Genomic DNA, 24,197 nt, shown 5'->3' on the forward strand with positions numbered 1-24,197 from the left:
CCATTTGCAACAATGTGGCTGGACCTGGAGGGTATTATGCTTAGTGAAACAAGTCAGGCAGAGAAAGACAAATACTGTATGTTATCACTTATATGTGGAATCTAAAAAACAAAACAAACCAGTGAATATAACAAAAAATAAACAGACTCACACGTGAAGATAATGAGGAATGAAAATATATGAAAACTACTATCCAGACAGAACTATAGTATAAAAAATAAAATATATGAAATAAAATGAAATCGAAATGAAGATATAGAGAACAAAATAGTGGTTATCAGGACAGGGAAAGGGGGTAGTGGCAAGATACGGGTAGGGGAGTAAGAGGTACAAACTAATATGTATAAAATAAATAAGCTACAAGGATATATTCTACAACACAAGGGATATAGCCAATATTTTATAACTATAAATGAAGTATAATCTATAAAAATTTTGAATCACTATGTTTCACACCTGAAACTACTATAATACTGTAAATCAACTAAACCTCAATTTAAAAAATATTTAATAAAGATAATAACAAGCATTGGTGAGAATGTGAAGAAAGTAGAACCCACACACATTGCTGGTAAGAACACAGAATGACACACTCACTTCAGAAAAGTTTGGCAGTTCCTCAAATAGTTAAATATAAGCTGACATACAACCCAGAAATTCCGCTCCTAAGTATACACCCAAGAGAGATGAAAACATACGTCAACAGAAAAATTTGTTTATTACAAAGCTGGGATAGAGAAAGTACAAATAAGCCTGGAACATAATGTGGAGCTAGAAACTAGAAAATACTCAAAAAATAGAGAACACATCAAAAGTAATACGAGTGAACAGGAAGGCTCCTGATGGCCAAATGTGGGCAATTTGAGCAACAAAATAAATAACAACAGTAACGCATTATAACCAACAAAGTCAAAACTGATCCTGATATAAACAAATTATAAGTAATTTACATGAGAAAATGGGGGGTTCTTCTTTACAACAGAATTCTAAACAATAGAATTCTAAACAATAGAATTTCCATTGTTCCTTCTATAAATTGTTTCCTCTATAAATGTAGAAGACCAACAGAAATTTTTATTTAAATCTCCATTTGGTAAACACCACAATAATAACTATTTCAAACAAGAATCATTAATACACGCCAAAACTGGGCGGCAAAAGTATGAGAATCACAATATTTACATAATTTCAAAGTATCTCCCTAAAAGATATATTTATTCATTGCAATGGAAAATACAGTAAACTTTTCAGTGAAGAAATTTGTCAGACACCTCCTTAGATAAGTGATCAAAGTTAAAATCACTAGTAACAGGACAAATCAACATTGTGTGCTTCCCAATATAATGTACTAAGAAGCACATGTCACTTCTGCATCCAAAAATGCATAATTTGAATTTAATCACAATGAAATATTAGATAAACCCCAAGGTTTAAGAGCCCACCATAAGTGGTTGGCACTCCTCAAAAGTGTCAAGGACATGAAAGACAAAGTGAGAAACTGTTCTAGGTTAAAGGAAACTAAGGACACAGCAACAATTAAATGCAACATATACATAATCCTGGATTAGATCCTGGACCAGAAAATGGACATTAGTGAGACAACTGGTAAATCAATGCTAATTTCCTGATTTTTATAACTGTACTATGTTAACATTTGGGGAATGTAAGCAGACTTCATATAGGAATATTTTTAACTAGCTTTGCAAGTGTGAAATTTCTTAATTGTGAAACTACTTCAAAAACAATTTTTATTTACTCAAGCAAAAAGTCACACAGACTAGGAACAGGTAGTTCTAATGCATATCCAACATGGAACCCATATCCAGAATAAAAAAACACCTAATCATTACTAAAAAGAAAAAAAAATCCTTCACAAAAGATGTCCAGTAAACATACTAAAAGATGTTCAAAATCATTAGCTATCACAGGTATGCAAAACGATCATGATACTACACACAAGTAAGGCCAAAATGAAAAAGAATGATAATACCAAGTGCTAGTGAGGATGAAGAGAAATTAGAACTCTTTTTTACAATACCAGCACTATAAATTAGAATAACAACTTTGGAAAATTATGTGGCAGTATCTAAAGCTATTTAACTCTTAGAGGTGGGGAATTCGGGGGATAGGGTGAGTGGGGTAAGTGTATCCATTCACCCAACAGAAATGAGTTCTTAGATCTACCCACCAAAAGACATGTACATGAATGTTCAAAGCAGCTCTATTCATAATAGGCAAAAAAAGGAAACAACCCAAATGCCCATCAAGAGCAAAATGGGTAAATATAGTGTATATTCTCTCAGGCATAATGTCGACTTGTAAAAGATATAAAGAATGCATAAGGGCTTCCCTGGTGGCGCAGTGGTTGAGAGTCCGCCTGCCGATGCAGGGGACACGGGTTCGTGCCCTGGTCCGGGAAGATCCCACGTGCCGCGGAGCGGCTGGGCCCGTGAGCCATGGCCGCTGAGCCTGCGCGTCCAGAGCCTGTGCTCCGCAACGGGAGAGGCCACAACAGTGAGAGGCCCACGTACCACAAAAAATAAAAATAAAAAGAGTGCATAATGTGTGCTTCCATCTGTATCAGGCAAACTAATCAATGTGGTAATAGAAGTTGGAATATGGTTATCCTAGGAAGGATAGTACCAACTGGGAAGGGGTACAAGGAAGTCTTTTGTGGCACTGGATTTGTTCTAGATCTTGATGTGGGTACTGGTTATGTGGGTGAATTAAAATGTAAAAATCTGATATGTACATTTAAAGTTTTCGCATTTTACTGTGTATGTTATACCTCAATTTAAAAAACAAAAACAAACAAACAAAGAAACACTGGGGCAAAACAAAAAAAGATTTACTATAGATAATGCCCTGACAGAAAGCCCACTTAAGAAGCCTCTAGAATAATTCAAGTAAGAAATGAGTGGCAAAAGATGTGAAGAAAATAGATCAGAGAGATATTCAGGTACCAGGTTTGGTGACCTACTGAAAAATACAGCTGAGGGGAAAGGATGCAAAGATAAATCTCTCAAGTATCTGGGTGGAAAGTAGTAGTATTAACCAAGGTAGGGAATGCAAGAGACAATGAGCTCAGTTTTAGACGTGTTGGGTGCAGACACTTAACTGGAGATATTCAGGGCAGTTAGTTAGATATATGAATCTGGAACTCAGATGCAACCTGAGCAGGACATATAAATTTAGAAAAGAGAAGCCAACAGATGATTAAAATCAGGAGAGGATGAGACTGCCCAGGGAGAGAGTATAAAAGAGAAGACAGCCAAGGATAGAAACCTAATATAGAGCGCAAACACAGGAAGTATAGCAAGCACAAAAGACTGAAGGAAGAGTTGAAAGAGGTGGGGAGTTACTAATAGTGCCAAATAGGGCAGAGAGGTTAAGTAAGTTAAGGACAAAAAATGAGTACCAGCTTTGGCAATCAGATCATTATTGCCTTTTGCTATAGTTTTTGTCAAAAGCAAACATTTTTAAAAGGCCTTAAATGACCTACAAAAGAGTTAAAATACAAAATCTGTACCACGCTGTACCTTCATTTCCACATCAATTTCAAACTAGTTCATGCAAGCAATCTGCAAAAAACAAATTATTAATAGTCGTAAGTGGAAGATATTATTAAGACTTTAAATTTATAAAAGAAAAATATAATCTATCCCAAGAATAGAATATACATAATTGCTTATTGTTTCTTATATATAATAAACACTATTCTGTATAAAAAGTGAGTGGCTTTTCTGTACATGAAATTTTTTATAATCAAATATTGGACAAAAATCTGGCCAGCATGAAAAATAAATATATGCATTAAAAAGAGCATTATTAATTGAGCACCTAGAGATTAATCTTCCTCCAGTGAGTTTCTCGAAGCAATCAAGAATGGAGCCTTGGGCTTCCCTGGTGGCGCAGTGGTTGAGAGTCTGCCTTCCAATGCAGGGGACACAGGTTCGTGCCCCAGTCCAGGAAGATCCCACATGCATGGAGCGGCTAGGCCTGTGAGCCATGGCCGCTGGGCCTGCGCATCCGGAGCCTGTGCTCGGCAACGAGAGAGGCCACTACAGTAAGAGGCTCACATACCGCAAAAAAAAAAAAAAAAAAAAAGAATGGAGCCTCTTCAGTAAGAACAAGCTAAGAATGAGCCAGGAAGACTTCTCCAGGGAACAAATGGGTGTCATACAAAACTATATTAGGAAAATAGGTAAATAGTAGAATGCAATGGATTAAAGATGGCCACATGTTCGTTTCCACTCCTCCCCTCAAGAGGCTGAGTCTATTTCCCTTCCCTCCTTGTCTCTGGGCTGGTGTCACGACCTGCTTTGACTAAAAGAAATAGGTGGAAGCATTCTGTACCACTGGCACATTTTCACTCTCTTGGGAGTCAGCCACCATGCTATAAAAAAGTTTGGGCTGGAGACCACTTGGAGAGAAAGAAGCCAAGTAAGGGAAGATAGAAATGCCCTAGACTTCCAGCCAACCCTGATAAGGCCCCTGCCCTGTGGGTATGGCCATCTTGGACCTTCCAACCCTCACTAGCAACCAGCTGAATGCAGCCACATGAAGGATCTCAAGTGAGACCAGCAGTAGACTCACCCAGCTAACCTACAGAATCATGAGAAATATTATTATAAATATTTATTGTTTTAAACCACAAACTTTTGGAGTGGTTTCCTACATAAAAAGAGATAACTAAAACACTGAACATAATTACCCTGTGATTTTTTTTTTAAAGCATTTCCTACAATGTTTTCCTCAACAACAGTACATAGCTTTGTGGTTGGACTCTGGCAAATTGGGAAAAGGCAAGCTGTAGGAACAACCAAAGGACATTCCCAGAAGTATCAACTAAGCAAGACAAATACTCTCCTGAGGCAGTTGCTGAGTAATGGAACAGAGTATATAGTTGTCCCCCAATATTCATTCTCTTCTCCTTTCATAGTAACACAATTTTTAACTGAACATATGTCCATCAAATTAAAGACTACATATCCTAGCCTTCCTTGAAAGTAAATTCTTATGACGATATCCAGACAAAGGAATGTTACCAGAAGTATGGTGTGGCAGCTTACAGGAAAAAAAAAATCCCTCTTAGACTGCAGGGCAAGTTGTTTGGTCCTTTCACCTCTTGGGTAACCAGCTGTCTGGAATTCACAACACTTTGGTCCATGAGAATGAAAGGCCATTCCCTTGGGATTGCTGAGGCATGAGGTGCAAGGAGCTGGGATTTCTAAGATTTCATAAAGCAAGGTCAATATACCAATCTATGACTGCAAAATTTACACTTTTACATAAAAAAGAAACTTCTGTTTAAGCCATAGTTATTTAGGGTTTTCTGACACCTTCAACTGAAACTAATCGCATCTCATGCAGTGGTAGCAACAAGAAGAGCCGTCCCATGACAAAATATCAAAATGTAGTTTCTCAAGCACAGGACATATGATGGAGCAAAGATAGTCTTTTCAAAAAATGGTGCTGGAACAACTGGACATCCACATGCCAAAAGAAGAATCTAGATACAGACCTTACACCCTTCACAAAAATTAACTCAAATGAATCACAGATCTAAATGAAAATGTAAAACTATAAAACTCCTAGGAGATAGAAAAAACCTAGATGATCTGGGGGTATGGCAATGACTTTTTAGATACAACACCAAAGGCATGATCCATGAAAGAAATAATAATAAGGTAGACTTCATTGAAATGAAAAACCTCTGCTCTGTGAAAGAAACATCAAGAGAATGAGAAGACAAGCCACAGACTGGGAGAAAATATTTGCAAAAGATACACCTGATAAAGGACAGTTATCCAAAATATACAAAGAATTGTTAAAATTCAACAATAAGAAAACAAACCACCCGATTAAAAAATGGGCCAAAGACCTTAACACACATCTCCATAGAAGATATACAGATGGTAAATGAGTATAAGAAAAGATGCTTCACATTATATGTCATCAGGGAAATGCAAATTAAAACAATAATGGAATACCACTACACAGCTATTAGAATGGCCAAAATCCAGAACACTGACAACACCACCAAATGCTGGCCACCATATGGTGCAACAGGAACTCTCATTCATTGCTGGCGGAAATATAAAATGGTACAGCCACTTCAGAAGCTTCTTATAAAACCAAACATACTCTTACCATACAATCCAGCAATCATGCTCCTTGGTATTTATCCAAATGAGCTGAAAATTTATGTTCACACAAAAACCTACACATGGATGTTTATAGCAGGTAGGGTTTTTTTAACAAATTTTTTAAATATTTATTTATTTGGCAATATAGCAAGTAGTTTTATTCATAACTGCCAAAACTTGGAAGCAACCAAGATATCCTTCAGTCAGTGAATGGATAAATAAACTATGGTACATCCAGACAATGAAATATTATTCAGCGCTAAAAAGAAACGAGCTATTTAAGCCAAGAAAAGACATGGAGGACACTTAAATGCATATTACTAAGTACAAGAAGCCAATCTGAAAAGGCTACATACTGAACAATTCCAAATACATTCTAAAAAAGACCAAAGTAGGGAGAGAGTAAAAAGATTAGTGGTTGGGGAAGGTACATGAATAGGCAGAGCACAGAAGATTCTTAGGGCAGTGAATCAACTCTCTATGATACTATAGTGGTGGACAAAGGTCTTTATACATTTGTCCAAATCCATAGAAGGTAAAACACCAAGAGTGTACCCTAAGGTAAACTATGAACATTGGGTAATGTTGTCAATGAGGTTCATCAATGGTAAGAAATGTACCACTCTGGTGCGGGATGTTGATAATAGGGCAAGATATACATGTATAAGGGCAGAGGATATATGGGAAATCTCTGTACCCTTCCCTCAATTCTACTATGAACCTAAAACTGCTCTAAAAAAAAAAATCTTTAAAAAGAAAAAGTAGTTTCCCTCAACAGCCTCCAAGCCTCTCACCCACAATAATATACTGGCCTAAGAGGAGCTAATCTATAGTCACTCAGGTACGAAAAAGCAGAACAAATCTAGAAATCAAGTCTTCATACTCTTGTTTTAGTATTCTTTCTACTTCACTTCATTAAAAGTGCCCATCAAAACGTGTCTCCTTATCATTAAACCTACACATGGCATCAAGGGCAGAAAAACTATCCATTCACAGATAATTACTGAGTGCCTGCTAAGTTCCTAACACCAGTCTAGGTGCTAGAAATATAACAATAAACAAGAACAAGACAATCCTTGCCTTTACGGAATTTAAATTCTAATGAGAAGGGGGCAGGGATGTTAAACATTGATTAAATTAGATAATACATATAAAGTGTTCAGAAGAGCGATAGGCATACACTAAATAAGTGTCAAATAAATATCAACTATTGTTAGCTATAAATATCCCTCTATGTTTCTAGGTAATCAGCAAACCTTCTTATTCATCCCGTTCTCTAAAAACCAAGAGATTCTTTAGATGGTTTCAGCACTAAATGTCTATTTTTGATCAGCAGGCCATCCTTCAGAGAACTGTCCCCTCTCCCCAATCCATTTCTTGTGGGCCTATCCAGAGGTAGACATGCCCAGTCAGATTTCCTTACACAGGAATCTATATCACTGGAGAGGCAGCAGGTGATGAGAAACACCCAGAAGTTCAGTTCATATGGCTGAGGTCCATGTGGACCCGTCTCTGCCAGCACTACCCAGGCTCCTGTCCTTCCTGAGGCCCTGGATGTTCAGCTTGTCCTTCAATGCTCTCCTTCCAATAAGTCTCTTTTTCTTACTTAAAACAGCAAGAATTTGTGTTGCTTACGAAGAACCCTACCTGATACAGTTAGGCAATGTAAGATCATTCTAAAAAAAGGAGTGTTCATAACCAAACACAATTGCCAAAACTCACTGAACTGCACATTATTAAAATTAGTGAATTTTACTGTTTATAAAGTATAAATCAATAAAACTGGGGGAAAGTGGGAGGAGTTTTTAATTTAAAAGCATAAATAGCACATTTACACTGGATAATAAAATATTCTAGCTTGTTTTCATATATATTGACTTTATTATGCTCTATGCTAAAAAACTCATACAGGAAACACTTTTTAAGATGGCTCATTTAAAGCAGTCCCATTTAAAGTCAAGCTGCATTGACTGCAATGATTCTAGAATGAGAGAAGTATGTTAATATCTATAAACTATGTCTTGCTTACTAACGCAATAAAGTTCACAACATACATAACGATCATATCTTGCTTTCAAGTTTATTGACAGCACCCTACAGTACTTTGCTTAATTATTTGTTTTGCTTATATTCCCACTCTCTATTTAGTCTTACTTTGCAAGCAGCCTATATCACAGCAGGAAACCCCCTCAAAATGCAAGCCTCTCCAGCTCCAGACTGAAATTAGGACAGCCCCACTTGTCATGTTTTACATTACAAGAATTTCAGAACTGCCTTACTTGGTCACACCATGCTCCCATTCACTAAGCAATCTCTATGACAGGGGCTCCTAGGAACACATGAAAGAACATGGTTGTCCTACCTGCCACCAATCTAAAAGCCTAAAGCACATTCCGAAATACTTTCCATCACCTTAATAAATCCATATTGGATCTGTTACCCCTTAGTACACCCTAATCACTTCTGAGACATTTTACATTTTAAGGTTAGTAAAAGGTATTAAAATAGAAGGGCAAATAATGAAAAGTAGACTTTGAACAACCAAGTTGCATGTGTACAGATTTATATAATAAACCCCACAAATATTTCCTAATTAGTCTTATTTGCAGTAATAATTCACTTTAATGTTAAACATTACAAAACTCAAAATTTTATTCTCACAACTTTCAGATTTAGTCACTTTATAACAGATAACAGATACCCTTTTAGCGCACAACTTCCAATATTAAGTTCAAACTTGTCACCTTCTTTTCTAGTAAAAATTCAGCCATCTGATTCCTGATTTCCCAAAAATCTAATCAAATTTATAATGGGGCTTTTAAAACTATTTCCTAAAGTATCCTACTGCATGGCCTCTGATAGCCAGCCTAAGTACCCTACGGAGCCAACCGGCATGAAAATCTAATTTAAACTACTCTAATTCCTCATAAATTCAATACTGTGTATCTCCCAACAGTGTTTCTGGTGAACCAGAGCTGATCTGGTTCAACTTGATGTTTAAACTCCCACTGCTTCTTCCTTCAAGTTTAGCAAAACAAACAATATAAGTAACTCAAGTTTCAACCCAGTATCTGTGTAGAAAACCAAAAATAAGATAAGTGTAAATGAAAACCTTGTTTTGCAACATATTAATAGTCCAGCTTCCTAGCCTCTTTTCTTCAATTTAAATTTTTATTACCTCATGAGTTCCCATTTCTACAACAAGACCCAAAATATTTACAAAACGAAAATGAGAAAAGCCCAACATTCACCTACCCAACATTTGGCAACCCAACAATACCAATTTTCAAGGAAGTTCCAAATCTTCCAATGATTGGGGGTGGTTTAATTCCATCACCTCCCTTTTTGGGGGGCATCTGAAATGTCAAAACAAACATACATATGAACAAAACTTTTTACTGTCCCCATTGACCAAACACATTTCATCACACACAATATATTACTGAATAATAGATGAAGAATACAGCTTACTGTATATATCAATCTAAAACTGACACACTTTATTTTTCAACAAAAATGAAAACAAAAAAGTTCTGTTAACAGATCTGATTCTGATAGTTGTCAAAGCAGTCACTCCTGAGAAGTCCTGGAAAACTGATCTAAAAATATGTGGCACCAGAAATCAAAAATAAAATTTAGCTGCCAATCTTCCATCCAGACTGTTCACAAAACATTTTCTTAACCTGACATGTAGTCATATGAATGAAAGCATCTGGAAGCAGGAGCACAGGTAAGAGTGACAAAGAAAATCCATTCTAGAACCACTAGCAACCGAGTCACCTCCCACCAAACCATTCCCTCAATCTGGAACCTGTTCTTTCCCATTTCGCCCACAAGCACCATTATTCGCATGAATGAACACACGCCGGTATCAAGGTCTTTCCAGCAAGTCTCTTCCACCTTTGGCACTGTAGGTACGGCTCATCAGTCCTCATAAGAAACCTCCTGAATCTACCCTTTGGTTACTTCTAGTCGTAAATGGATCTACTAAGCCTTTTTATTCACAGGTCGAAACTTTCTCGGTCCCTGACAATCTGGCTCTAAGTTTCTCCGGGCAAAATTGAGCCGACTTTAGTACTGCAAACTGAACTCATAAGGACTGCTAACCTCACGTTCTCATAAGCTGGGAACTAAAACTATCTCTGTCTTCTGGCTCCAGTTGAACCTCCCGGGGCCACGCTGAGGCCCTGCTCACGAAGTGATAGCCTCTTATCCCTGACCCCAAGTGCCAGGAATCTCCCTTCTCAGGGTCGTAACTCACACCTGTTCCCAGCCAAACCCCAGGTCTCCGAAGCACAGCTGCACACAAGCAGAGACTTTCCAGTCCTCTGGCCTCCTACCAAGGAGTGGCTGGCCGCCCAGCCAAAGCGAGGTCCCACCCAACATCTTCCCCCTCTGGACTGGGCCACAGGCCGTCCCCGCCTCCGGAGAAGGCTTTCCCCAGAGCGTGCCGGATGAGGCGTGGGCCGCTCCCGGGACGCGCGGCCTAGTCCGAGAGCGCCTCATTCATCCACACGCTCCACGCCGCCCTCCGCCCAGGCCGGCCACCCGGCCCAGGCGGGACGCCGGCCTCAGAGCAACGGGGCAGAGAGTCAAAGACGCGGCGGGGGGCGCGCCCGCAGGCTCCCTGAGGACCTCACCGTGCTCAGGGCGGCCGATGACACAGGCTCCCAGCGGCAGCGGGAAACGAGTCCTACCGGCAGCCAGAGGCGGGGAGGAAGGAGAGAGCGCAGGCCCGGCCCTCCGCCGAGCGGAATGCACGTCGGCGGCGGCGGCAGCGGCGGCGGCGGCGGCGGCAGCGGAACAGGCGGGCCGGGCGCCGGGCTGCACCTGCGCGCAAGCCGCGCGCCCCGCCCCGCCCCGCCCCGCGCTCCCCCCACCTCCCGTCCCGCCCATTGGTTTGGCCTCGGGAGGCGGGAGAGGATGGGAGGAGTCGCGCGGCGCCCGAGGTGGCGGGAGCTGGAAAGCAGTCCTTGCAGGCCTGAGTGGGTGGCACGCAGAAGTGCGCGTCTTCCACGTGGGGCTTCTCGGCCCCGGATCTCTGCTTCCTTCCCGGTGCGCGCCCCGCGTTTCCTGCACACGCTCGCTCGCCGCCCTCCAGCCCCACACTTCACCCGCCACTTCACCTCGAAGCACCCTCGGCCTGACCGCCCGCGCGGAGGCGGGTCGCCTGAGGTCTGGCGATCAGCCGCGCCAGTCCCGCTTGGCCGCCAGCTGAGTCCTCGGGGACCACGGCCCCAGCTCGCCTTCTTTTCCTATAACGCTCTTCAGTCAATCCAGATGGTGAGAAGCTGTTAAACTTTCGTAACGGAAAAAAGGGTTAAGGGTATGATCTAAGGAGTCCTTCGTCGCCTTATTTTTCAGGCGTTTTACAGGCACTGGATCCCAGAATGCGTTTAACACAGCCAGTTTCCACACACATCCCGCTCCTTTTCCTCTGGAGGGTTAAGAGCAGAAGCCTTTGGAATTTGGGAAACGTTGGTTCCAATCTGGATTCCACTACCCATTAGCCTTTTGACCCTAACCAAAATAACCTCTCTGGGCTTCAGTTTCCTCTGGGATAAAATGAGGCTATTGAGACCCACCTTAGGAGGTTATTGTGAGGATAAAATGAGGTAATGTGTGTAAACCTTGTAGTAACAGTACCCAGCACAGATAGGAAAGGCTCATAAATAGTAATAAAGGCTATTGTTAATATTAGGGTTTCATCTCATCTCACCCCTACCTGACTACACCATGAGCTCCATCTGTAGAAGGAATTCATTCATTTAGTTCCTGGCCTTCAGTCAGCATTCAGGTATTGGTTGCAGTGAATGCAATACTTGTCCAAAAATTGTGAAAAATTTTTTAGAAGCTTCTTTCAAAGAGGCTGGTTTCTAATAAAGGAAACGATCGGAGTTGGCTGGTATGCCCATTTTACAGATGTGGGAACAAGATCAGAAAGGTTATATAATTTGGATAGAGTCACACAACTAACTGGCAAGTGGCAGAAGCCAAATTTCAAGCCCCAATCAAACAGAAAAATCTGTTCCCTTTCAGCCAAAATTCTAATAGGGACTTTTTATAAGCAGCAAGGGAGTTATTATTGATAATAAAATTGCATAACATTTTCCTCTTTCCTATGAGAGTGATCTACTGAGATAAGTTAAAAAGCTTTTTCTATAAGTTTGGAAATTCTCAAGGACATGGGCAACTTGATTTGATTTTGGTTTTGTATTATTTTTTCATTATGTCATTGATAAATATGCACTGTTTAAATTCTCTCAATCTAGCTCCCTTGTCACCAATACCTTGTATTTATAAAAATGGGTGTGAGTACACAGTAGCTACAAAACAGAAGGAAGCTAAATAGCCCTCATTTTGTACCCACCATCAGTATAAATGGTTATGACTAGCCCTAACAAAGTAATCCCTAAATTGTTTACTGTTTAGTAGTGAAGTTCTATAGTTGGCTTTCACACTGCTGCTTGTGAAAAGAGAGGAACCATTACCTGAAAAGCTCAAGAATCCCAGAGAGCCCAATCTGCCCAACAACCAGCCACGCCAATACTAATTGAAAATGTTCCCCAGTCGTGGAGTAGCAGAATTACCTTCAAGTCATCACTGTCTTTTAGCCAGATCTTGCTCCTTCTTTAATCTCAATATCTCTGCGATCTACCTGTTCCCTTCAATTGACATTATCAAGTCCTTGAATCAGTTACCTGTTTCTCTATTTGCAGCTATGTCTTTTACTTGCACTTTCACCACCTTTAAAGTGCCTTGACAAAGCAGGTCACACAGATGTCAGTGAGCTAGGCAGAGTTTCAGGAGTGGCCAATAACTGCTGCTAACAGTTGCCCAATAATAAGACTCCATTTCCAACTCACTGGGGGAAATGCTACGCACTCACACTCAGTGGGGGTCAATTCATATTCACGAGAAAGAGGATCTGATTGGCCTGGTTTAGGTAAAGTTCTACCAAGGGTCCAGTCAGCCTTGGTCAGGTGGGTAGAGGTCACATAGTAGAAACATCTCTGTGAATGACCTCTCTCTACTAATGAAGCAGGCATGTCTCAGAGAAACCCTGGTAGGTATCTTCTATTCTACATGATAAATGAAGATTCAGTGAGACAGACAGGATATTAAGCGTCAACTCTAATGCCAAGCCTAAGAATATGACTTTGAACATAGGAAAGCTTGTCCTTGAGTCTTTTGCACAAAGGGAAGTCTATTTAGTATCTGTTGGGCTCAGTGATTAAGTGAAGCGTAGAGGAAAGAATCAGAAGTGGTCTAGAATGGAAATTTTTTTTTCTTTTTTTTTGGCTGTGCTGGGTCTTCATTATGGGCTTCTCTCTAGTTGTGGTGCGCAGGCTCAGTAGTTGCGGCGTGGGGTTTAGTTGCCCTGCGGCATGTGGGATCTTAGTTCCCCGACCAGGGATTGAACCTGTGTCCCCTGCATTGGAAGGTAGATTCTTAACCACTGGACTACTGGGGAAATCCCTAGAATGGAAATTGAGATCTCTGTCAAAGGAAGGATGAGACTAGGCCATCAGATCAGCTCAACATAAGGATGCTTTCAAGGAAATATCAATGGGATGAAAATAAGTAGAGCTCATATTTTTTCTTCTTTGTTATTATTAGCTTTCAGAATTTTTCTTACCTTACTAGGTGTCAGTCAATGACCAGGGATCAAGTAAGTTAACCAAAGGTCACAAAGGATCTAGGGAGTGGTTTGGAGTCAGCAATTTATACAGACTGCTCAGTAGGAAATCCAGAGATTTAGTGATCTTGTAGAGAAAGCTAAGGGACAGGAGACAGGAGTTTAGAGAGAAGCTCAGGAGGAAAGGAGGAAAATGGAGTAGTGACACATCATGGGCTGGCAAGGCTGGACTACACGTATTGGTCAACTTCATCCACAGCTGTTACAGGCATAACAGATAACAAAATAATAGTAATAACTAAACTAAGAGGGAAATTGAGTCCTGAGAATAACTTTATAGGGGAAGGGTACAGCTTGCAAAAAAATAATTACCCTGGGGGTGGGGGGGGAATTGGGGACATGTTGGTCAGAGGGTACAAACTTGGAGTTAGAAGATAAATAAGTTCTGGGGATCTAATGCACAGCATTGTGATTATAGTTAGCAATACTGTGTTATATACATATACTTGAAAGTTGCTAAAAGACTAGATTTTAAATGTTCTTATCACCAAAAAAAATGACAATTATGTGATGGAGGTGCAGTGAAGAACAAGATAAACATGGTCCTTGCCCTCAAGGAGCTTTCAATCTAACAGGACAGGCAAACAAGGAATTACCCAAATAACTATCTAAGAACTTGGTAAAAATCTATAGAATACCTAAGTACTTTGATTACAATTTCACGATTTAAAATATAATACCACCTTGATTTTCACTTACTTGCAGGACTTCTGATATTATGTTCCAGGCAGTGCTTAATCCTTGCCTTTCCCTGTTCTATTACCAGCAGTACCCAGACCCTGTCAGGCATCAGCAAAGAAACAGATTTTCAATTTTCATTCTTCCACTTGACAGATCATTATTTTGAATCTTTGAAATTTGACCATAAACTTCCTGTGAAGTAAAACATGTTTAGTCATCTGCTCTGTATTCTGGAATTGCTCACAGTGTTTGAAAGAATGCTGATTGATTAAAGAGTCCAGTTATCACAGAAACTACTGGAGTTTTGTTATCTAATCTCTATTGTAATTCATGGATAAAGATTTAGGAAGTCTTAAAAGAAAATTTTACATGCTGTTTTCTCAGAGGCAACATAAAAAGGCATATGCTAACCTAAAAAAGGAAATATAGGGCTTCCCTGGTGGCGCAGTGGTTGACAGTCTGCCTGCCGGTGCAGGGAACACGGGTTCGTGCCCCGGTCTGGGAGGATCCCACATGCCGCGGAGCGGCTGGGCCCGTGAGCCATGGCCGCTGAGCCTGCGCGTCTGGAGCCTGTGCTCCCCAACAGGAGAGGCCACAACAGTGAGAGGCCCGCGTACCGCAAAAAAAAAAGAAAAAAAAAAAAAAAAAAAAAAAAGAAAGAAAGAAAGAAATAAAAAGAAAATATATTATTAATGTATTAGCTCGGATGCTTTTAGCTGCAAGTAATAGCGATTCTGATTCAATGGAAATTTGTCCTATGTGACAGAAAGTCCAGAGAGGAAGAACTTCAGGATTGATAGATTCTGTAGCTCAACACTATTTTCAGGGATCCTGGTTCTTTCTGTATCACAGCTCTGTCTTCTCTGGGCATCCTCTGGATTCATCTTCAGGCTAACAGCAAAAAGACTGCTGTGGCAGTTCTAGGCAACACATCCTGAAATGACAATATTCAGAGGGGGTAAGGGGAAGAAACCATCTCTTCCTGTAACTCTTTCTTAGGAAAAAGGAAATATGCCCTAGAAACCCTCTAGCAGACTTCTTCTTCCACTGGGCAAAGTAGGGTCTCATGCCTGTACTTGAACCAAATACTGGCAGGGGAAATGGGGTTAGCCTGATAGCATTCAGCCCAACCTTGGGACTGGAGTAGAGCTCAGCTTCCTCTGAGGCACCTGACTGTGAGAGCTATGGATAGGTCGCTGAGCAAAATCAGGGTTGTATAAGAAAAGGGCACCTATGTCCATTTATACTTCCTGAATCATTTTTTCAAGATAACAGGTTGAGTACAGAATGATAATTCTGAAACAAATCAGTGGCATTGGTGGTCATCTGATTGAATGTACATAATTGTCATAAATGTTGATACACCTAGTTCACTGAGAAAACACTGAAGAAAATTGCTCCTCTTCTGATAACACTTAATGATGTTATATAATGAGAGCATGTGAAAATAATATTTTATTAACCTTCACAAGATACTTAAAATTCCAGTCGTGAGAAGGGAAGATTACCAAAATGTATCACAAGAGTCCCGTCAGTTGAACTGGAAACTGGGGAATCTTGTCCGTAGGCCTAGGTCACCAAACTTATGGCCTCTCAGATTAGCACCAGCTCAGGATAATATTTCACCTTCATTACATTGTTGAACCTGTGTGGTTCATTTCAGAGAATATTTGTACTAGTCAGGATAGGCTAGATTATAATACAATAACAGACAACTCCAAAATGTCAGAGGGGTTACAGAATAAAATAGTTCTCTTACAGGAAGTCCCTTGGAGCTCTGCTAGCTGTCCATGAGTTGGCTTGGCACTTGCAGGCTGCACTGATCTCTAAATCCTTCTATATCAAAGTATTTCCCCCCACGAAGTGACATTTCATTAGCCAAGTGAAGTTACATGGCCACATCAAACTTCAAGGGGCAGGGGATCCTTGTACCCAGCAGTAGAGGAGAATTAGATATTAATAAATAGTGATAATGCCTGACTCAATATTCATAATAGATTCACAAATAGATTCTATGAAGCACATTCTTTTTAAACCAATTTGCTATTGTCAGTATATGAAATAATGCAATCAAGGCTGCCCTTCTTTCTAAAACGATTCTTATAAAGAAGTCATGGGCTTCCCTGGTGGCGCAGTGGTTGAGAGTCCGCCTGCCGATGCAGGGGACACGGGTTCGTGCCCCGGTCCGGGAGGATCCCACATGCCGCGGAGCGGCTGGGCCCGTGAACTATGGCCGCTGAGCCTGCGCCTCCTGCTCCGCAACGGGAGAGGCCACGGCAGTGAGAGGCCCGCGTACCACAAAAAAAAAAAAAAAAAAAAAATATTTAACTCAAATAGTTCATGTAAAAAAAATTGACCTCAAAGGGAACTTCTGGCCTGGATTTATTTTTTTAATCATGCATATTTCAGTTCAGTAAATAGGACTATTAACATTATTGGAAGACATAGTCAGTATCTGTAGGCTTTGATATTCAAGGACAAACAAGAGCCTGAAACATTAAGGCTTCAGTGTTTATGACATGACCAGGATTATCTAAATTGATGCAGTGATTAAAATGTTTCATCAGGAAACAGTTTATTCAGGGAATCCTGGATGAAATGCTGTGAAATCATTGGTGAACTATTAAATGATGCATATAAGTAGGAAGATGAAATCCCAGAACTGTGTTTCTTCCCACTTCATCTGTCTTTTAACTTCAGTTCTCATTACAGCTTGAAGAAAAGTATTTTCTTTTTTTTAAATTTTGATATGGTCCAATTTGCCTATTTTTTTCTTTTGCTGCTTCTGCAGCCTTTGTCTTTTTTTAAAAAATTAATTAATTTTTTACTTATTTTTGGCTGCGTTGAGTCTTCATTGCTGCGTGCGGGCTTTCTCTAGTTGCGGCAAGCAGGGGCTACTCTTCCCTGCTGTGCACAGGCTTCTCATTGCAGCGGCTTCTCTTGTTGCAGAGCATGGGCTCTGTGTGTGCGGGCTTCAGTAGCTGTGGCATGCGGGCTCAGTAGTTGTGGTGCACGGGCTTAGTTGCTCCGAGGCATGTGGAATCTTCCCAGACCAGGGATTGAACCCATGTCCCCTGCATTGGCAAGTGTATTCTTAACCACTGCGCCACCGGGGAAGTCTCTAGAACATAAGACTTTGAGTATATATTCTTAGAAATAGGTATTCTAAGGACAAAAAGAAAGATAAATTTTAAATTTCATCTAGTGGTCTAATTAATGAAAACTACTTGGATCACTTTGAAACTATTTTATGGATAATATAGAGCAAATGATTATGTTAATGTGTTGGGATCCAAAATGTATAAAATGAGCCCAGGATGCCTTCTACGTGAAAGCAAGGAAGTTATCAGAGACTGTTGGGATCATATCAAAATGACACAAAAGTCAATTTCCTCTAGGCTCCCTCTAGCCAAATACAGAACAATTTAAACATCCAAAAGAAAAATGACTGCAACAAATTGAAACACGTTGAGTGTATAAAATCCATGCACTCATAATGATATGAAAAAGAGAAAGAAAGCTAATTAATTAGCTACTTAATTACATAAATATACAAAAAATTACTGGTCACCATTACAAGTAGCTAGGGCATTGTATGCTCGCTAGGGCTGCCATAACAAAATACTACAGATTAGGTGGCTTCAACAACAGCAATTTTTTTTCTCACAATTCTGGGAGCTAGAAATCCAAGATCAAGGTGTCAGCAAGGTTGATTTCTTCTGAGGCCTCTCTCCTTGGCTTGCAGAGGCCCACATTCTCCCAGTGTCTTCACATGGCCTTCCATCTGTGTATATCTGTGTCTGAATTTCCTCTTCTTGTAAGGACACCAGTCTTGTTGTATTAGGGACCACCCTAATGACTACATTTTATCTTAATTGCCTTTTAAAGACATCTCCAAACACATACTGGGGCTTAGGACTTCAACATATGAATTTGAGGAACGACACAACTTAGTAACAACAGACACCAAGTCCTTACTTTGAAAATTAAAAACTAAAGGAAAAGAGGAACTTCACTGGCAGTCCAGTGGTTAGGATTCCATGGTTCCACTGTAGGAGGTGTGGGTTTGATCCCTGGTCAGGGAACTAGGATCCCGCATGTCGCACACAGTGCGGCCAAAAAAAAATTGTTTTTAATTTTAAAATAAAGGAAAAGAATTTATCCTGCCCATCCTGTACAAAATACACTAAATTACCCTAATTGAGCAGGGAAACCCAGAAAATCAATTTAAACAGAGGGACTTCCCTGGTGGCACAGTGGTTAAGAATCCACCTGCCGATGCAGGGGACACAGTTTCAAGCCCTGGTCCGGGAAGATCCCACATGCCTCGGAGCAACTAAGCCCATGCACCACACCTCCTGAGCCCGCGTGCCGCAACTACTGAAGCCCATGTGCCTAGAGCCCGTGCTCTGCAACAAGAGAAGCAACCGCAATGAAAAACCCGCACACCTCAACAAAGAGTAGCCCCCACTCGCCACAACTAGAGAAAACCCGCACGCAGCAATGAAGACCCAAAGCAGCCAAAAATAAATACATTAATTAATTAATTAAAAATTAAAAATAAATGTAAACAGAATGATTGAACTAGAAAAACACTATTTTGTGGTATAGGCAGTACTTATCAATGGATGATTAAAACTATTAAGGAGAAAGGTTGGTAGTTCACTTTACAATGATTAAGCTGTTACCACTTGAATCTACCAATCACTAAAAGTAGAACAACCAGATGTTATATGCCTCCTGATGTGACGCAACATAACTTACATGGCATCACGTACGAGATATTCTTGCTAAAGAAGCTAAAACTGAATCTAATTGAATCTTTAGTACTGACTTCCAGTTTACAGGAAATACAGTGGATGAGAGGACAAGTTGAATTACACTATGAAGAAGCAATTATCCAAATCCAGAAGGTAAGACATTCTACAGGGTAACTGACCTGATTTTGTCAACAAGTCAATGGCATGAGAAAATAAAGGGAAAGATGACTGTTCTAGGTTAAAAGAGACTTAGTTAGTCACAACAAAATGGAATATGTTAACCTTGTTTTAATACTGATTTGAACAAACCAACCATAAAAAGTGTTTTTGAGATAATCAGAAAAATGTGATCATTATCAATGAGAGATATTAATGAAGTAGTGTTAACTTTTAGGTGTGATGATATTATATGTTTTTTTAGTCCTTATTGTTTAGATATATACAGAAGTATTTAAGGGTGAAATGATAGAGAAACGTCAGACATTTGCTTTTAGAAATACAGAAGAGAAAGGAAAGAGGAAAGAAGGGAGGGAGTGATAAATGATAGATAATGGCAAAATGTTGATAATTATTGAAACTGCTAGGCCAAAAGTTCTCAAAAGTAGTCCCCAGACCAGCAGTGGTAGCATCATTTGAGAATCTGTTAGAAATGCTAATTTCTAAACTCTGAGGGTAGGGCCCAGCAATTTATAGTTTAACAAACCCTCCAGTTGATTCTGATGCAACTAAAGTTTGCGAACCACTGTGCTAGACAAAAGGAGGTCTGAGAATTTTAAGTGCTGAATATTTTTCAGTATGTTTGAAAACTGTCATTATAAAAAAAAGTTTAAAAAAAAAAACACAAGCATTTGTGGTATATTCAAGAGTCTGAAGGAGAATAAATTGGAACTACCTCCAGGGGTTTGTCATAGCATAAATAACCCTAAGAAGTGAATTACAGGGCATGTGAATTATCTCTCAATAAAGCTGTTTGAAAGAGAAAGTAAGTTAGTGTGTTCTGTGGATTTCCTTGAAGGTGCCTTTCTAAGCCTTGATTTTTTTTTTTTTCTTTCTAAGACAGACAGGCTTCCCTTTCATTCTCTCCTTTAATAAGCATTTATGGAATCTAATGCTGTGCCAGGTACTCTGCTGAGGGATGGGAAGATAAAGATGGATAAAATGCAGTTGCTTTCCTCAGTGGTTCCATAGCATAATGGGGAAAAGAGACGAAGGAATCACAGTGTAATAAGTGAGGGTTAAACTGGGGGTGAGTAAATCCAGTATGGCACCAAGACCAACAATGTTGGAGGGCTTACTGGAGTAGGGGACACTTTTGCTGAACTGTAAAGGCTGAGTTGAGATTAATGAGATGGGGAGCAAGTCTCAGAGACATGCAAGAATACCACTCACTCACAAAGTCACAATAAAGAGCTGCCAGTGGCTAGGGCAGAGCAAGGGGTTCGTGGCGGCAGTGGACAGAGACAAGACCCTAAAGGAACCAGCCTGCCAGACTTTTCACCACTGTTGTGTCCATCAGTATTTCTGTGAATGTACACAAAATGTAGTAAAATCCCTAGCAACTGGAAAATAATCCTAAGAGCCAGACTATGAAATTGTGAAAGTCTAGAGCAATCATATAAAAGGAAAAATTTGGCCTAAAACCATTGCTCACATTTGTATAGAACTATACTGCTAAAAAGAATGCTAAGAGACTCCTTTGTATAGAATTGTTAGCTAAATATAACTACCTAATCATTTGTGAATAAATTGAAATGAGCTATCTTGGGAAAGAATAGAAATGTCACTATTCTTTAACCACAGATTCCATCTTAGATATGGGGCTTTGAAGCAGGTATTTCAAGCTCTTTGAAGATTTTTTAGTGTTATTGTTCCAATCCACATTATTTTTTTAAGTCAAAATCTCAGGAATGTTGTGCCTATCAAATATAACTATCTTCTGTTGCATTTTCTATATATGCCACAAATATTAACTTTAAAGAAAGTGAAATGTAATGAACAGATTTTTGACAGCATTAAACCAATCGAAGAATTCCATAAGTAACAAAATGAAAGATTTTTCCATAGAAATATAATTAAAATTTATTATCAGTATAAGCAAGGAACATATCTCCCTGTTATTTGAATAATACATGCTAAAAGAGGAAATTAAGTTCAATAGAAGTCTATTAATTGAGACTATGATAAGCAAAGATTTGGCCTTCTATGCATTAGCATGGTATATAAAATAAGAATTTGCTAGGACTTAATATAAACAAGATTTCCATAGTAATATTGTTTAAAGTCACCAATCATATTTTTCTCTATGTTAAACATGAGGTTTTCCCATTAATTATAAAATATTGTTGTGTGTCACAGCATACTAAAAAGAATACAGGCTTTGGAGCCAGATAACCTAGACCTGAATTCTGGTACTACCGCTTACTAGCTATGTCATTTGGACCATCTTATTTGTCTCAGCCTCAGTTTCCTGATCCTACCACATCTTCCTCACAAAGGTTTTATGAGGTCTAACAAAAATGGTATGTACAGCAGCAAGCAGGTTACCTGGCACAAGATGAAAGCATTCTACAGATATTATTAGTTCCCTTCAACTATAGTCTTCTATACAAACAAAACTTAGTGGCTTAACACAAATATTTAGTATTTCTCACATGTCTGTGGGTTATCTGGGTAGTTCTGCTTTGAGTGGAATTGCCAGGCCAGGCACTGGGATTGCTAGAAGATCCAAAATGGCCTCACTCATTTGGCTGACATTTGGTACTAGTCAGCCAGAGCTGTTGCTTAGGGCACCTCAGTCCTTCTCTACATGGCCTTTCTCTGTCACTCAGGCATCTCACAGCATGGCGGCTGGTTTCAAAGAGGGAGCATTTCAGTAGCAATAGGCAGTGGAAGCTGTCAGTTCTCTTAAGGTCTAGTTCCAGAAGACCTAGAATGTCACTTTGTCTACATCCTACTGGTCAAAGCTAGTATAGAGTCAAGGAAAGGGAAATAAGCTCCATCTCTTAATGTGAAGAGTGGCAAGTGTACTTGTAGGAGAAGTATTTGTGGGGGATAATCTTTGGAAACTAGCTACTTTAATCTACCCTCTGGCCACAACAATTCACATCCTTCCAATGTGCAAAATATACTCACTCTTCAGAGCTCCTAAAATCTTGTACTTTTATGGCATCGGGTCAAAGTCCAGGACTTTATCAGTTAAATAAGGTCCAGGAGCAACTGAAGCTCTTCTAGGGTGATCTCTTAAGTGCAGCCCTTATTTGCAAAGACCTGTGAACTAAAAATAAAAATTATCTGTCCCACCTGCATCCAGCAATACCATGGTGAAAAAGGGACAGGATAACCACAATAGATACCTCCATTCAAAAAGAGGGGAATAGATATGGTCCAGCAATCCCACTCCTAGGCGTATATCCAGAGAAAATGTTAATTCAAAAAGATACCTGCACCCCAATGTTTATAGCAGCACTACTCACAATAGCCAAGACATGGAAGCAACCTAAGTGTCCATTCAACAGATGAATGGATGAAGAAGATGTGGTAAATATATTATATATATATGAATATTATATATATATATATGAATATTACTAAGAGCCAGAATATTACTCAGCCATAAAAAAAAATGAAATATTGCCATTTGTAGCAACATGGATGGACCTAGAGGTTATCATACTGAGTGAAGTAAGTCAAACAGAGAAAGACAAATATATCACTTACATGTGGAATCTAAAAAACATAATACAAATCAACTGATTTACAAAAGAGAAACAGATTTGCAGACATAGAAAACAAACTTATGGTTACCAAAGGGAAAAAGGGAGTAAGGGACGGATAAATTAGGAGTTTGGAATTAGCAGATACAAACTACTATACATAAAATAGATACTAAGGTCCGACTGTATAGCACAGGGAACTATATTCAATATCCTGTAATAAACCATAATGGAAAATAATGTGAAAAAGAATATGTATGTACATGTGTGTACATATATATTATCTATCTATCTATCTATATAATTGAATCACTTTGCTGTATACCAGAAACTAACACAATGTTGTAAATCAAATATACTTCAATTTTTAAAAATATTTTTTAAGGGGTGGGAGGGATAGGAGGTACATAGCAGTCACCAGACCATAGTAATTCTGAAATTAGGCCAAGTACATACTATCATTTCCTCCAACTCCGAGATCAGAGAATGTGCCTTAATTAAGGCCCAGTTCCATGTGCTGGGAGTATCAGATTCTCTAGGCCCTTGGCTCTGTGCTCTGAGTCATTCTTCATTTTCCATAAGAAATGGTCCAGGGACTTACCTGGTGGTGCAGTAGTTGAGAATCCGCCTGCCAATGCAGGAGATATGAGTTCAATCCCTGGTCCAGGAAGATCCCACATGCTGTGGAACAGCTAAGCCCGTGCACCACAACTACTGAGCCTGTGCTCTAGAGCCCTTGAGCCACAACTACTGAGCCCGTGTGCCGCAACTACTGATGCCCGCGTGGTCTAGCGCCCGTGTGCCTCAACTACTGAGCCCATGTGCTGCAGCTGCTGTAGCCCACACACCTAGAGCCCATGTTCTGCAACAAGAGAAACCACTGCAATGAGAAGCCGGTGCACCACAACGAAGAGTAGCCCCTACTCGCCCCAACTAAAGAAAGCCTGTGCATAGCAATGAAGACCCAATGCAGCCAAAAAAAAAAAAAAAAGAAAGAAAGAAAAGAAAGGGTCCATGTTTGCAACTGAGTAGCAGTCTCTGCTTGCTTCTTGTCCAGAGGAAGTTGTGGGCTCAGAGGCCTCTTGTTTTTACACTACCTCTGTCCCTTCAGGCCAAGCTTATATAATTCCTTTTTTAAAATCTTTAAGGGTTGGGCTTCCCTGGTGGCGCAGTGGTTGAGAGTCCACCTGCAGAT

The 24,197-nt window shown here is 39.9% G+C and overlaps 1 protein-coding gene across 2 annotated transcripts in view; it reads right to left on the bottom strand.

Moving 5' to 3' along the window:
* The window catches only part of OLA1 (Obg like ATPase 1), a 171,688-nt gene extending 160,699 nt beyond the window's left edge, over positions 1-10,989 (bottom strand). The window contains exons 1-2 of one of the 2 annotated variants that reach the window (XM_059054548.2): positions 10,790-10,989; positions 9,405-9,505 (exon numbers count right to left, since the gene is read on the bottom strand). In XM_059054548.2, the coding sequence (XP_058910531.1) occupies positions 9,405-9,505 (101 nt within the window). In that variant the 5' untranslated portion in view covers positions 10,790-10,989. The remainder of the gene's footprint in view (positions 1-9,404; positions 9,506-10,789) is intronic. The other variant, XM_067026320.1, reaches the window with a different exon arrangement.
* Positions 10,990-24,197: the final 13,208 nt, after the last annotated feature.

Source organism: Kogia breviceps, chromosome 2, assembly GCF_026419965.1.
Source record: "Kogia breviceps isolate mKogBre1 chromosome 2, mKogBre1 haplotype 1, whole genome shotgun sequence".
NCBI classification, from domain to species: Eukaryota; Metazoa; Chordata; class Mammalia; order Artiodactyla; family Physeteridae; genus Kogia; species Kogia breviceps.